At 42.5% G+C, this 15,908-nt stretch overlaps 2 protein-coding genes across 4 annotated transcripts in view; one reads left to right on the forward strand and one right to left on the reverse strand.

The window, feature by feature from the left end:
- Positions 1–381, reverse strand: part of atad3 (ATPase family AAA domain containing 3) — a 101,489-nt gene extending 101,108 nt beyond the window's left edge. The window contains 1 exon segment of the mRNA XM_059951614.1: positions 131–381. Coding sequence (XP_059807597.1) covers positions 131–338 — 208 coding nt within the window. The 5' untranslated portion in view covers positions 339–381.
- A 172-nt stretch (positions 382–553) lies between these two features.
- LOC132382112 (uncharacterized) lies at positions 554–12,476 on the forward strand. Of its 3 annotated transcripts, XM_059951996.1 has the most exons (5): positions 554–664; positions 3,305–3,438; positions 4,496–5,390; positions 6,934–7,107; positions 9,616–12,476. In XM_059951996.1, exons 1-5 carry the CDS (start codon positions 609–611, stop codon positions 9,767–9,769), a joined length of 1,413 nt encoding a protein of 470 aa, XP_059807979.1. In that variant the 5' UTR covers positions 554–608; the 3' UTR covers positions 9,770–12,476. The 3 variants fall into 3 exon arrangements, with proteins under 3 accessions (XP_059807979.1, XP_059807980.1, XP_059807981.1); XM_059951997.1 differs by lacking the exon at positions 6,934–7,107; XM_059951998.1 differs by lacking the exon at positions 554–664 and having other exon boundaries at positions 3,316–3,453.
- Positions 12,477–15,908: the final 3,432 nt, after the last annotated feature.

The following is a 15,908-nucleotide window of genomic DNA, read 5'->3' on the forward strand; positions in this document are numbered from 1 at the left end:
AGATCCCGGTGTCACGGGGCCCCGCGCCCTTGTCTCCAACAACCCTGCCACATGCCACTGATGCCGAGCACCCGCCAGGTTTGCGGGACTAGCGGGACCTCCCCGCCCACCGCTCCCGGTCCTCACTCACGGGATGAGTCCAGTTCTCGGGCAGCTTTGGCCGCACGCTCCAGGCCGGTCGGGTCGAAGTTGCTCCATTTGTCCTTCTGCCGGTCGGACCCGTCGTTGCCAGCCCCGGGAGGGAGTGGCGGTGGGGGTGGGCCTGCCGGCGCTCCAGGTACCGCATGATCACCACTGGCCGGCGGCGATCCCTTGTTTAACCCGAAAATCCAGGACATGGCGGTGCCTCCACACGCGTACGGTGACCTCTACATTACCGCGCGTGCGCGGCACGGAGAAACTCTGACCCCGTTGCTGATAGGTCAAGCGTGTGAGCAGGCAAACAGTGATTGGTTCGAGAGTGCCTCTCTCTTCATTGGTGAATATGCCGGGCTTTGCTAAGTGCCGATTGGCTGTCCTGGCCGTTGGGTGCGATGCTATTGGTTGTCGGCGCGGTCGGAGGTTGTCTCTGCCAGGGCTGCTCCAAGTCGGAACCGGCTTCGGCGCCCATGGCTCTGAAGGCGGATCGAGCTCTCGTCCTGCACGGGGTGAGAAGTTCCCTGAGGTAAGAGTCCAGGCCGCCGTCTTCTATGGACTTGTGGTACCCAGAGCAAACGATTACAAGTCACTGGTATTGTCAAATGTTGTCCGAGCGCCGACCGGGGCGCCGTTGCTACAGCGGTTGCTATGGACGCCTTAGCGTTATCGCAGTGTAAAGCAATTCTTTCCGGAAAATATCACCCGTTCTGGTTTACAATAACGCATCAAAATTTTTTTTTTTTTGGTAAATTTGAAGTAAAGATCGACAGTTTCATTAGTTAAAGTCAAAAGGCATTTGGTTGCTTTTAACACCCTTTCCTGTTATTGTGGTCTTAATTGTTCTGGTTTGAATATGTCGTTCATCTCCGCCCCCAATTATTTGGCGGTTCTAAAGTCTCTGCATAACAGAGTTCGCACGGAGAACACGAAAAGCAGCATCTCACGCCGGGTTACTCTATAATATGCAATTCGCCAAGTCAAAATCTGTAAGTCTCCAGTCTACTAAAAAGAAAAGTTAACGTGAATGGTCCTTCCTGACATAGACTTCTCCGAGATAATAAGAGACAGGCAATAAATACATGCTCTTATGAGCGCTTTTGTAACTGAGAATTCAAAATTAAACCATTACACTACAGGAAAACATCTGTATTTGTAGACGAATTACTTACTGTTTAGTTTTAATAAAGTCAACGTATAATAATAGAAAATGAGAAATGAGAATAAGGATAGATGAAATACACAGCAGTCGTTCACAGAGCATCTGCAGGGAAAGCGATAGTATTAACCTTTTAGTTAGCAAATCTTTAATGAAACGAGCAATGTGAGATCTTTTATGATAGTTAAAATACTGTGTGATAAAAGTCAAACGTACTCTTCAGGATTTTCGTGGAAAGCAGACAAATCTATGCAACTTGATTGCCAAGACTGATCAATATCCAAGGGCTTGTCCTTAATCCCATAAAAGTAAAATTTCTTTGCTGGCCCTTCATAAACCAATGGACTAAACTATATATGGATCATACGGTGCATGAAATGTTGTTCTTAATACAGCAGTTTTTAAAAACCCAAGTAATTTTATATTTGTTGGGCAAGTGCATTGATTAAAAATTTCCACAGACGCACAGTCTAATCTGAGACTTAATTCTAGGGGTGTTATATTGGTTATGTTCTCTTGTAGAAAACATTAATCTGAAGATGTGCAAGAGTCTGGAATCTGGAGCTGGAGGAGGAAAGTGGGTCAGGCAACATTGGTAGAGGGAAATGGGCATTTAGAGGGATTGAAACAGCAGAGGAGATGGTCAATGCAGAGAAGTGAAGTACAGGGGTGGGACAAAAGTTGACAAATAATAGGCACATCCAAGTATGGAAGGGTGAATTGGCACATGAAGTCAGGTAGGAAAGGGAAGGATTGAGATAACAATAGAGGCTGGGAAGGTGATCAGTGGAGACAGCAAAGGGCTGCAGGAAGTGGAATCTGATAGAATGAAGGTGAAGAGCAACCTTCACCTTTCGCAGGGCAGCAATGGCCAGTACCAGACGCCATCATTTCAGGCAAGTGGAGGAAAGTTTAGGAGAGTTATCAAAGAGAATTTTTTTATACTGAGAGTAGTGAATACACTGACATTTGAAAGACTGTTAGGTGGATATGAGTAAAATAGAGGGTTAATGTCTGTGTGGGAGGGAAGGGCTAGATTGATGGCAGAACAGGTTTAGTTAGGTCAGTACAACATTATGGGCCAAGGGGCCCTTCCAGTGCTGAAATGTTCTGTGTGCTAATAAGGGAGAAAAGATGGGGACTTGGGGAGGGGACCCAGTGGGGCAGAATGCTGGTGGAGGAGATGGTGAAAAAGCAGGTTAATCAGGGACTTGTGGTGGGAAGACTTGTAAATCTGGGTAGACAAGAAGGAGAAAGGAAAGGGGCAGAGAGGGAGCAGGTTACTTGAAATATTGAAACTTCAATATTCATGCCACAGGCTTGTAGACTGTCTAGGTGGAATATGAGGTGCTCCTCCTTGAGTCTGCATTTGACATCACATGGCAGGGATAGATGGGGCATGCAGAATAAGGAGGAGAATTAAAAATGCTTTCAACTGGGAGATCCATCTGGCCATTGCAACAGTGCCTGACCAATTGGTTGCATGGAGACACACAAAAGATTCTGCAGATGCTGAAAATCTTGAGAACCACAGGTTAAATACTGGAGGAACTCTTCAGATCAGCCACCACCTATGGAGGGAAGTAAACAGATGATGCTTTAGGCAGAGATCTTTCATGTGGACATTTATACAGAAGGGGGCACAGTGAGAGAGGGTCTCACAGAATTCCCGTCAAAGAGAGCTGGAAGTCCTTTTCAGGATAGGTATACCTGGAAGAGACTTCACAGTGGAACAGCAAAAGATGAAAAGGTCTCGGCCTGAAACTGGACTGTTCATTTCCTTACATTGATGCTGCTTGACCTGTTGAGTTCCTCCAGCATTTGTGTATGTTGCTGCAGTTTCTGTAATTTATGTTTTTCGTGGCATTTATACATTGGGCATGTATACCCATTACACTAATGCTGAACTTGAAAGCATGATCGTTGACAAATAATTTTTTACCCTGGAGTCTCCAGATTTAAGTGAAGGATTTTTTTTTACATCAGAGTTTGTTTGTTTATTTATTTCAGGAAAAGACCAAATGAGCATCTCACAAACGCACAAAAGACATTCACCATGCATCAGCAAGTATCAAGTGATCAACCAACAAACTGGAATTTTAATCGCAGCTCAGCAGACATCTCCATAGATGACAGGCTAAGGGGTATGATTTTATAATGTAAGAATTTAATGGAGCCTTTAGTGCTATACAAATTTTGAAACAGTATAATGGCAACCTAGAGAGCAAAATTGTTTAACAAACTTGAACTTCCTGCTAATGGAGGAGGCACAGTAATAGTTAAAGGGACAGAGTGAAGAACAAGAAAGTTTTGCTGTTGGGAGCCTGCAGTGATATTCTAACAATATTTGTGACACAAAATTTGTTGCATCACTGAGTCAATATCACATTACTAGTGAGATGTGTTCACTTTTCTGCTACCTTCTCCTAGGCTAATATTCTGTGTTCCTGAAAGGAACATATTCCCTTCTAAATATCATGCAAAAGGATAATCAGGTTCCTTCTTCCTACTGTAGAGATTTCCCTTTCTCCACATCACTCTCACTTTAAGATGTCCAGCAGTCACTTAAGAGTTGCTGGCACAGAGTGATGAAGATTTAGCTTCATGAGCCCACTGCGATATGGCACATTAATGCCTGAGCTTTCCAAAGTGCCATAGATGCATTACATGGCAACTGCACTTTAGGCGTATTTTACTGTCTGAAAAGTATTTCATGAAAGATGAAAATCTGTCAGAATGTTGTGTAACAGTGATAGATCTGCTGAGAAATCATTGAAATTTCAGTGTAATTCAAGGCAATTTATTTTGGCTTTACTTTGATTTTTCTATTTCCTTATACACTCTTCAGCCCTTTCCTCTTTCATTGTTGCACAATTCCTTGTTAAGTGTAGTGGTTGTTAGAATTATTTTTGAATGTGATGCACCATCAATAACTCACTCTGAGGCGTAAGGCAAGATATTGGCTTTTATTGACTGGAAGAAGGAACAAGCAGTGAGTGACCACCATACTACATCCTGGAGACTGAGAGGCCGGGCTCAGGCCTCGATCGCCTTTATACAGGGGTCTGTGGGAGGAGCCACAAGAGCAGTCAGCAGGGGGCGTGTCTAGACAGGTATATGTAGTTCACCACAGAATGTAAGCCAAAACATATTCATTTGATTAAAACTATGTTGACTTTTATGTCTCCTTCTTTTAACTAGAGGTGCCTTTGTCTGGCAGCCAGACGAACAGCCCCAGCATCGATGAATTGGAACAAAGTTTAAGTGAGCTAAAGATGCAGGTGAAGAGTCTGACTTCGAGTCTGACCCCTGTATTAATGACAGACTACAAAAGGAAAGGAGACCTGGACTGCAATTCCAGACCAAGCAGCAGAAATGGTGATTGGCCGATCCTAACCAATGGGGCAGTCCACGAGAACAGAGGTGGAACAGCACAACATTGCGATGAGTCGGAGTGGTTTGTGAGGCCAAGGCACTTAGTGCGATCACTGGGCAGATACCCAGCCCTTGAAGACCTCGGAGTTCCTGCTCACTTTGTGTCTCCGGTTGACCGAGTGGTGGGCCTCACTGGAAGTGAGCTCTCCAGCAAAAGCTTCACAACTGCCACCCTCTCACCTGTCGACATTGCCTACAGAGAAAGCGTACCCGTAAGGGTGGGGGCACCACACTTAATTGGTGTCAGAGCTCTCCTTCCTCCTCAGATTCCGGTCCGGCTTCAGTGCCCTGAAAGGACGAGATCACCGTCTCCCAACACCCATTCCCGATCTCTCAGGCGCACCAGAGACTTCCGGTCACGGTCCCAGTCCCCTGCTCCTAAAAGAAGCCATTGGCAGCAATCCCGCCCTCAGTCTCCTAAACCAGTGTGGAGACCAAATTCTGCCAAAGTGCATGCATGCGGTAGGCCCCCTCCACCCATAAAGAGGCAGACAACCGGGAGTAAGAAAGCAGCCTTTGCCAGTCTGTCTAGGTCGTATTCATACAATCCAGAGGCCTTCGGCTCGAGCTCCCAGCCTATGCCGAATCAGAGTGTAGATGACCGTCTGAGTTTCAGAGCTCTGGATGTGGCATCACCTTCCGCAAAGGAGATCAGTGACAGGTGTGTTTCCCCCTCCCTTTCTAATTCATACTGCAGCAACATCGCTTGAAGGCAATCTAACAGACAGCAGAAGTCCAGAGTCCTGATGCACCTTTTGGAATTGTTGGCAGGATCTCGTTTACATAGATTAAAGATTTCTGCAGTGTTATTGTATGGAGGTGATCTATGGAGGTATGGAGGGGGTACTGGAGGTACCCCCTGTTTCAGTTGATTTGTTTTATTTGTTTTATTCCTCTACAGTACTCCTCAACTAAGATAAATACAGAAATGTTAAATTATCAGGGAGGTTTCATTGAAGCCCATTGAATATAGTAAGGCCTGGATACGGTGGAGTTCTGATGATGGGTCTCGGGCTGAAGCATGGACCGTTTATTCATTTCCATAGATGCTGCCCAACCTTTTGAGTTCCTCCAGCATTTTGTGTGTGTTACTATGGAGAGGATGCTTCCACTATTAGGAGAGTCTGGGATTCAAGGGCTCAGCCTCAAAATACAGGACATCTCTTTAAAGCGGAGATGAGTAGCAATATCTTCAGCCAGAGGGTGGTGAATCTACGGAATTCATTGTCACAGAGGCTGTGGAAGCCAAGTTACTTGCTGTGTGTAAGGCAGCAATTGATAGGTTCTTGGTTGGTAAGAGGTTAAAGTTGATGGCAAAGAAAGTTGAAGGCGAGAGAATAGGTTTGGGAAAAATCCATCACGGTCGAATGGTAGAGCAGACTCAAATGGCTGAATGACCTAATTCTGCTTCTGTATCTTATGGTCTCATGATCTTTGAGAGATTAAGAATATTTCACAAACACAAGGAAGTCTGCCAGTGCTGGAAATCCAAAGCAACACACACAGAATGCTGAAGGAACTCAGTAGGCGGGGTAGCACCTGTGGAAAAGGGTCAAGAGTTGATGTTTTGGCCTGAGACTGTTTACTGATCCCAGTGTATGACAGAGGGAAAATATTTCCAAACTGAAACCTTGAGGCCAGGAAGTCTGAGGTTTTGTTTACCAGGTTCTCTTTTGCTCTGATGTGCTGTTGCCTAGAGATTCCAAACGTGCCTGGTGACCATTGCATTCAACTCCCTACTGACTCACACTGATGATCCCTGCTCTGATTCTCTGGTGACCGATCATAACTCTCACAAAGTGTTGGAGGAACTCACAAGGTCCTGAAGAAGGGTCTTTGCCTGTTTACTCCCCGCCATAGACGCTGACTGACTTGCTGAGTCCCTCCAGCATTTTGTATGTGTTGCTCAAGATTTCCAGCAACTGCAGAATCACTTGTGCTTCCGATCACAATTCTCTCGGCCGACTGGATTTTGCAGTTTCAGGCCCTTAAACAAAATGTTTATCGAATTGGCCTTAATTAAGCACTACTCATGAGTCATACAAGTCAGCCAGCGTCTATGGAGGGGAATAAACAGTCAAAGTTTTGGAATGAGAAGGATTTCAGCCTGAAATGTTAACTGTTTCTTTCCCCCCATAGATGCTGCTTGACTTGCTGAGTTCCTTCAGCATTTTGTGTTCTTTTCTGTTTGTCTGTTGCTGTAGGTTCCTGCAAACGCTGGCAGAGGGCGACATCAGACAGTCATTGGTGGAAATGTCTCCTTACCAACAGGAACTGTCTCAGTTGAGGCTGCAGCGCCTCCGTGTGGAGGAAGAGTTACTGCTGGAGCTCAAATGGCAACAGGAACTGGAAAGATTCCGGGGCCCACAGCTCAAATGGTAAAGGGACATAGTTACCTCGGGTTGAATGCTTAACCTGATAGCTACGCTCCAGATTAGGAAGAATGCTAGATCCTGCAGAGCGTGAAGAAGACATTCAGTAGATATGACAGAGACTGATTCTGTAAAGAGTAATGGTTGTCCTCCTTAGAATAGAAAATTTAAGACATTTGAGGGCACTGTGCAAAGTCATAACTGGTTTTCATAAATATTTATCTTTAAGTTCATCCCTGGTCAGGTGCATTAAGTGTGTATGGGAATTAAATGGAACTGAATTTTAAAACCAGATTACAATACAGGATTACTGCATAGAACACCTTTAATGCTGACATCTGGCATAACTTGCAGGGTAAAAATGAATTCAGTAGTAAAGGGGTGATAACTAACCAGGGCAGAAGTTGAAGATGATATGCGATGATGTGTTATCTGGAAAGCACTCCCAGAAAGGGTATGGAAACAGATCTAATGCTAAAAAAAAAAATCAAAGTTCAAACTAAATTTTATTATCAAATTACATTTATGTCACCAAATACAGCCCTGAGATTCATTTTCCTGCGGGCATACTCAGCAAATCTATAGAGTAGTAACTACTAATGGATCATCTAGAGTGCAGAAGACAACAAACCATGCAAATGCAAATATAAATAAGCAGCAATAAATAATAATGAGAACATGAGACAACAAGATAAAGAGTCCTTGAAGTGAGATAATTGGTTGTGGGAACACCTCAATGGATGGGCAAGTGAGTGTAGTTATTCCCTTTGTTCAAGAGCCTGATGGTTGTGGGGTAGTAACTGTTCTCGAACTTGGTGGTGCGAGTCCTGAGGCACTTCTACCTTCTGCCTGATGTCAGCAGTGAGAAAGGAGCGCGGCCTGGCTGGTGATGGATGCTAAGACAGAGTTTCTTTCTCTTCCCTAAGTCAGAGTTTCATATAGATGTGCTCAATAGCTGGAAGAGCTTTACCTATGATGGACTGGGCCGAATCCACTAACTTTTGTAGGATCTTAGGATGACTGGAAATCAGTTGTGGAAAGGATATAATTGTTTGGTTCCACCAAGGAGCTAGCATTGCTTGATGGCCTGAATAGCCTTCACAAGTGCTGCATCATTCACTGTTAATGCAGAATCTGCTGAGGGCAGATGAGTGAAGCTTATCTAATAAAATGATTCAAGATATGGGAGCAGAATTGACTGGAAAGAAGGAAAGTCGCAAAATAGGGGCAAAGCACAAGTGATAATCATGCAGCACACAGAACAAGTGCTTCAACCCAACTACTCCTTGCCAACCAAGCTGCCTAACTGAGCTAGTCTCAATTGTCTGTGATTTGCCCTTATCCCTCAGAACATTCTACGTATCTGTGGGAATGCCTTTTAACTGATGCAATTGTGCCTCTTTTACCACTTCCTCTGGCAGTTCGTTCTATGTGCTCACCACCCTATGTGTGAAAATGCTACCTCTCAGGTTCTTTTTAAGTCTTTCCCCTCTCACTTTAAACCCAAGCCCCCTTGTTATGGACTCCTGTCTCTTGTGAAAACGAATCAGAATCAGGTTTATTATCACTGGTGTGTGTCGTGAAATTTGTCATCTTACCGAACTGTGGCCATTCACTTGATCTATGCCCCTCATGACTTTATAAACCTCTGTAAGATAAGCACTCACCTTCCTAAAGGTGCGGGGAGAAAACCCTAGTTCTTCCTTTCTCTTCTTTCAACTCAATCCCGCTAATCCCATAACAACCTCACAAATCTGTTTTGTGCCCTCTCCAGTGTAGTGACCTCCATGCTATAGGAGGGTGACCAGAAATGCATGCAGTAGTTAAAAAATACAACATTCCATTCAGGAAATAACTATTCCTCAACTCTTCCTGGGCCAAACCACTATCGGTACTCTTCAGAGCAAAGCAGATTCCACTTGTAATCACACCCACAAGCAAGGATGTGTGAACATATCTAATTTATTTTCATAGATGGGATCATTAATTGTGGGGATCCATATCTGTATGTCTGTCAGCAGTCTGTTATATATCCTCAATTTATGCTCTGATTGTTATATATAACAAATTTTTAAATTTTATGTCTGTTATAAATTATCCTGAGCCTGGTTATCTGGGGGTTGATGAAAATCTGAATGAATTATTAGATTGTGTTGAGGTTAGCTGGCTCTCTATCTATATGTTAAATTGAATGCAAGAAAACCACTTACCATTTTCTTTCGAGTCCATTAAATTCTACAAACAAACTCATTATTATTTAAATAAGCAGGAGACAGTTTAATGAATGTAATGTTATCTAAGGTTCAGAAAAAGATAGTAGATTATCTCATCTCTATTATAATGTATGACAGCATCTTAAGTTTTTATTTTGAATTCTAAATAGCAAGTCCTTTTGGAATCCAGTATGCTTTTACAATTGAGAGGTGTCACATAGGTTTCTTACATCCAATATCACCTTCAGGGATCATTGCAGATCAATTTATTTTTGATAGGATTGGTTTTGAATCTTTTTAGGTATGAAATGAAAGGACCTCGCTTTCATTATGAAGCTCACAAGAACAATGAACTGCTACGAAGTAGCAGGGAGAGGGGGTTTGGATTTAGCTATGGAGAGGACTTCTCGGCTTCCAGTGACTTCTCTCAAAATGGCAACACAGACTCTGTGTGATATTCAACTGTGGTCATCCTCTGGATTCAGCTGACGATCAGTCTTCTTGGCTTTAATCCAAAATGGTTCTCATGTTCGGCACGGACTAGGAGGGCCAAGATGGCCTGTTTCCGTGCTGTGATTGTTATATGGTTATATGTGCATTGACATAAAAGTAGTAAAATTGCTACATAAAGTAAAAGGGTTAATCAAGCATGCACAGGACTTTAGTGGTGCCAGACTTGCAAAGCTTCCCATCTGTTGGATGCTATCTCTCTTATTACTCCTGTAATTAACTTGTAATTTGCTATTTTTTTAGATGTTGCACAATTGAATAATAACGTTTCCAGAAAACCAGCTGGATGGTCAGGGAAGCCGCAGAGAAACAGAACCAGGGCTGCAGTGAGTGAGAAGGGTATATGAGGACCAGTACCCTTGGGGGGGGGGGGGGGCGGAGTGGGGAAAGAAAACGCAAAGACTGGAACCATGAAGTGAGTGTCTGTGGTATGTGGAGCACCAGAATGTGAAAGGGAGACAAAAATCAGGGACCCCAGTCTGCTAAAGTGAACATAGGAATCAGTACCCAACGATTTAGACGACTTGCAATTTCCAAATAGATAGCAGGTTATTGGAGTTTTACTGTGGTTTGATCTCAGTCCATCACCAAAGCTCACCAATGCCTTGTGAGTCCTCCAATAGGAATGAGGTCTTCCTCTCCTTTCTCCCTTCCCACAACTCTTCCTGCCCCCAACCTCCCCCCAACTCTTCCCCCCCCCCATCTCTCCCCGCTTGTCTCAATAGATGCTGCTTAACCATTGGAATCCTCCAGCAGTTTGCTTGTTGTCCCAGACTGCAGCATCCATTCTCTTATTTTCTACCTTGTGTTATTGATCAGCTCTGGTCTACCTATGGTGTCTGAGTTTCTCTCTGTTTTGTTTTAGTAGTCAGAGTGATCTGCTTGGAGCTCTTTTTTGTTATTACTTGATTTGAGACAAGCCATTCTGTTGGTCCCTAAGTGCAGTGTTTTGACCGCACATTTAGAGATTATTACAAAATCATTTTCACATTCCCACTTCAATATTACTCATAGAGCATTTCACTTCTGCTATGAAATGGGCTAGGTAAAATCATTCCCTTCACTACCTAATACTGCATTTTGACCCGAACATGAACAATTTCTTTGCCTGTCTCTCCAGCTGATTGTTTGTTGCTCCCTTCCCTACCTGTTGTCTGTTATTTGCCAGATTATTCACACACAATTTTTTCCCCCACTTTTCATTCCTGACAATTGGTGTATTTATTTTAGACTGTTTTGATGTGATGCAGTCTGTTTGTGTTGAATGGGTGTATTTTGTCATAGTTTTGAAAATGGTCCCATGTATCATATAACAATTACAGCACGGAAACAGGCCATTTCAGCCCTTCCAGTCCGTGCCAAATGCTTACTCTCATCTAGTCCCACTAACCTGCACTCAGCCCATAACCCTCCATTCCTTTCCTGTCCATATACCTATCCAATTTTTTTTTTAAATGACGAAATCGAACCTGCCTCTACCACTTCTACAGGAAGCTCATTCCACACACTCTGAGTAAAGAAGTTCCCCCTCATGTTACCCCTAAACTTTTGTCCCTTAACTCTCAACTCAAGTCCTTTTGTTTGAATCTCCCTTACTCTCAATGGAAAAAGCCTATCCATGTCAACTCTATCTATCCCCCTCATAATTTTAAATACCTCTATCAAGTCCCCCCTCAACCTTCTATGCTCCAAAGAATAAAGACTTAACTTGTTCAACCTTTCTCTGTAACTTAGGTGCTGAAACCCAGGTAACATTCTAGTAAATCTCCTCTGTATTCTCTCTATTTTGTTGACATCATAATTCCAATATAGTGTTAATCTCCCCAGAGTTTATCATTTCTAGCTATTTTACAAGCTGCTCCACATATCTCCCAATTTGTCTCTTTTTGTTTATGTCAATTATGTGAAATGTATGCTCGAGGGCTGAAACTCAATCAAGTACTATAGCTTTCACTTCTTTAGTGTGGAATATTTAAATTCTTTGGTGTGAAATGCTGAAATCCTTTAGCGTGAACTAGGTACCAATTCTGGCTGTAGAATTGTTGGCATTTTGAGGAGCGCATGCTACACAGTTTTGACCTAATTTATCTTGTTCATCAGAGTAAGTTTTTTTTAATCAGATCAAAGTGTGATAACTAGATCCTTCCTCTTTTTAAATATAATCTTTTATTATTTAAACAATTTGTAATATCAATTTTATATGTCACTTTTCAAAGGGTTAGTGGAGACCTTTGTTACAGTGGGTTGGTTATCATCGGTTGGAAGATGGGTGTCCATTATTGAAGGCCCACTTGTCAAACATATTTATGGGACTGTTTATTAAATCTTTTGGAAAACAATATATTATTACTGATGGGCAGTTTATTGATATAATTGGAGTCAGTGTGCCCACATTATTAACAGATTAGTTGTTTTTAGCGGTTTATGCAATGTTTCCATTGTCTCTAATTAAAACGAGTCCAATCACAAACAAGACGAAGGGTCTCTGCCTGAAATGTCAACTGTACTCTTTTCCATAGATGCTGCCTGGCCTGCTGAGATCCTCCAGCATTTGTGTGTGTTTCTAATTAAATATGATTTGACAAATTCACTGTTTAAGTGTAAATTCCTCCAGCTTGTGTAATTCGGTAATCATGGTTTGATTAATGTTGATGTAATGATTGTACTACATCTTTATTTAAACCTATCATAAAGGTTTATTAATGAGATAGCAGGTATAGCTATTTTTTGTGTGAGTGGTAGGTGGTGTGGGGTACTTGGAACTTTGCTGGTGTATAATGGTGAAGTATGTCATCTTATTGATAGGGCAGCATTTTGATATAACTGGAGCCACTTTCTCGATTATTTTGCTTATAAATAGAGTAATTCACTATTAAACCAGGTCCTCAGTGTCCATGCTGGCCAAGATGTCCACTTACACCAATCCCATTTCCCTGCATTTGACCCACACCATGCACCATGTCTCAGTGTTTTTGAATGCAGTGACTGTACCTGCCTCTACAACCTCCAGTCCTGAAGGAGGGTCTCGGCTCAAAGCATCGATGGTTAATCTTTTCAGTAGACACTGCCCGACCCACTGAGCTCCTCCAAGCATTTTGTGTATGTTGCAGATTCTCATGTTTGTGATTTTCTACAACCTCCCTGGAGCTCGTTCCATATATCCACCACCCTCTTGTCTGCAAAAACGTGTACCTCGGATCTCCTCTAGTTTAAACTCTATCCTTGCAAAAAGGCTGTAACTATCTACCTTGTGTATGCTTCTCAAAATGTTATAAACCTCCATAAGCCCCTCATCCTCCTGCGCTCCACTGAAAACAATCCCAGTCTCTCTCTGTAACTAAAGCCCCCCTGTTCATACAACGCCCTGGTGACATAAGAGACTGCAGTTGTAATGTGGAGGTCAAACAGCATTTTGTGAAGGCAGAGGGATAGTGACATTTTGGGCTGAGATATTGCATCAAGACTTTCCTCTGCACACTTTCTAACACTATCACATCCATCCCAAGAATAGGCCTTGTGCAGCTGTAACATCATGCCACATCTCTTGTATGCAGTACCCTTCCCTATTAAGCCGAGCAAGCTAAATGCCTTTTTCACTATCCTATCCACCTATAACCCCAGAGATCCCACTGTACAGCAACACTTCTGAAGTCCTTGCCATTTTGCTGTAAATGCCCTCCAACATTTACTCACACTTGGCTGGATTAAACAGTAGGGATAAAGACACTGCATTGATAATTTAATTAGGTTTGGTCTTCTATCAACACCGTTAAGCATCATTTTGTGTCTATCATTAATCTAGGACACTGGTGCTTACATAATTGGTGAAAGTCATTATCTAATATGAATTTTAGGGGTTGATAAATCTGATAAATGGACAGTCCTATTATATGTACAGAGTGGAGTGTTGTTCAATTAACAAATAATTGTGATGGGCTGCAATAAGCATTTATCTGATGATGAGAAGAAATGAGCTGACACGTAATTAGTGGAGATCTGTAACCAAGAGCATTTCTTTCCTGTTTTTTAACCATGCTGTGTTTACTGAAATAACAGGATCGGGATTGATTAAGTATTCATGTACAGTATATTGACTAGCACACTCCTAATCCCCCGAGAAGAGAACATAAAGCAGCTTCACAGTGAAGTACAAAAAAAATCATTATTTCCATTCTAAAACACATTTTATTTCCCATTCCCAATGTAGGCTTATCATGCTATCTGAGCTTTAAATGAGGTCAGGAAGATTTCAGCTCTTTTTTTTTTGCAGTAATGGCTGCATTGTCGCTATTAAAAGGACTGAGCTGATTAGATTGCATTGGCGTATTAGACCGGGCTGGGTCAGTGGTTTCCATGTTTTCCTCAGAGGTTCTACTCTCTTGCTGGAAGCTCATCAGAAATCCAGCTTTATTTTAATAACTCCAAGGAAATTCCAGGCCTGTACTTTGTTATGCACTAACAACTTCCTGTGCTGTTGCTCATTCCAGCACATGTTCTCAGAGCAAAATGCCGCAGATGCTGGGGAGCTGAAATAAAAAAAGCAAACAGGAAATGCTACAAATAGTCAGCATGACTGGCAGCAGCAACAGCATTGACCTTTAGAAGGCATTTAGCGTGCTCGCCTTCATAGGGGAGGGTACTGAGTACAAGAGATGGGACATGATGTAATGGCGGTACAAGGCATTGGTTGGAGCAGACTTAAGGTGGAAGAGAAAAGGAAGACCAGCGGAGAAAACAAATAACAGAGAGAGAAATTGAGTGACTCGTGTGGAGATGATGGTGGCATCTGAGAAGGTGAGTGACAAAAGTCGGCAGTTGAAAGAATGAGTGATGGCTTTTTGAATCTGAATCAGGTTTAATACCACCAGCATATGTCACGAAATGTGTTAACTTCACAGCAAGTATACAGTGCATTACATAATAATAGAGAAATAACTGAGTTGCACTAATTGTGTGTGTGTGTGTATACTAGTTTAATATTATATATATATAAATAAAATATTAAACAAGTAATGCAAAAACTTAGAAATTAAAGAAAAATTAGTGACCAAGTGTTCATGGGTTCAATGTCCATTCAGAAACCGTATGGCAGAGGGGAAGAAGCTGTTCCTGAATCACTGAGTGTGTGCCTTCAGGCTTCTGTACCTCCTTCCTGATGGTAACAGTGTGAAGAGAGCATTTCCTGGGTGGGGAAGATCTTTAATGATGGATATCACCTTTCTGAGGCATCACTTTTTGAAGATATCCTGGATACTGGAGGCAGGTGCTATGACTAAGTTTACAATCCTCTGCTCCTTACTTCGATCCTGTGCAGCAGCCCACTGCACCCACCCCCCCATACCAGACGGTGATGCAGCTGGTCAGAATGCTCTCCACGGTGTATCTGTAGAAATTTAAGAGTGTTTTAGGTGATGTACCAAATCTCCTCAAAACTCCTAATGAAGTATAGACACTGTCTTGCCTTCTTTCAACCTGCATCCATATGTTGGGTCCAGGATAGATCCTCAGAGATATTGACACCCAGGAACGTGTAAATAGTCACTCTTCCCTGTTGAAACGGTTGAATTCAGTATTAAGTTTAGAAGGTTCAAGGATAAGATGCTGAACTTTGAGATTTTGTTGATTGGAATAGCATAGGAAGTCAAAGACAACGTCAGAGTTAGATATAATGAATTTAAATGACAGGCAATTCAGCGTCATCCGTTCAGACTGAATAGAGCTGTATATGGGATGTATTCTGCTTGTTTTCTATGTCTGACTGCTGGTCTATGGGAAGGGAAAAGGAGGCAAGGAACCATTAGAAAGAGTAAGAAGGGGAGATGGTAGAATTAATAAATCAAAGGGGGAAGGATGACCAAAACAGTACAGTCTATTAAGACCAGAGAAAGGATGCAGCAAAGCAGAATGAAAGGGCAGGGATATAATAAACAGCAGGAGCGGCCAGGGAAAAAGGAACAACTTGTGCAGGGACACAGTGATGTTTGAGGAAGCAGCTAATTCATTTCATTTAACTGGAAGCTGTAAACAGAATTTGTTTTGAGATTTGTATTTTGAAATAAAATACCTTAAGGACTTGCGAAGGGA

The sequence above is a fragment of the Hypanus sabinus genome, chromosome 27, assembly GCF_030144855.1.
Source record: "Hypanus sabinus isolate sHypSab1 chromosome 27, sHypSab1.hap1, whole genome shotgun sequence".
Classification (NCBI taxonomy): Eukaryota; Metazoa; Chordata; class Chondrichthyes; order Myliobatiformes; family Dasyatidae; genus Hypanus; species Hypanus sabinus.

Coding starts and splice junctions, on each gene's coding strand:
- LOC132382112 (XM_059951996.1), top strand. CDS start 609: ATGGCTCTGAAGGCGGATCGAGCTCTCGTCCTGCACGGGGTGAGAAGT. Junction 3,439..4,495: donor CATAGATGACAGGCTAAGGG/GTATGATTTTAT, acceptor TCTTTTAACTAG/AGGTGCCTTTGTCTGGCAGC. Junction 7,108..9,615: donor CGGGGCCCACAGCTCAAATG/GTAAAGGGACAT, acceptor GAATCTTTTTAG/GTATGAAATGAAAGGACCTC.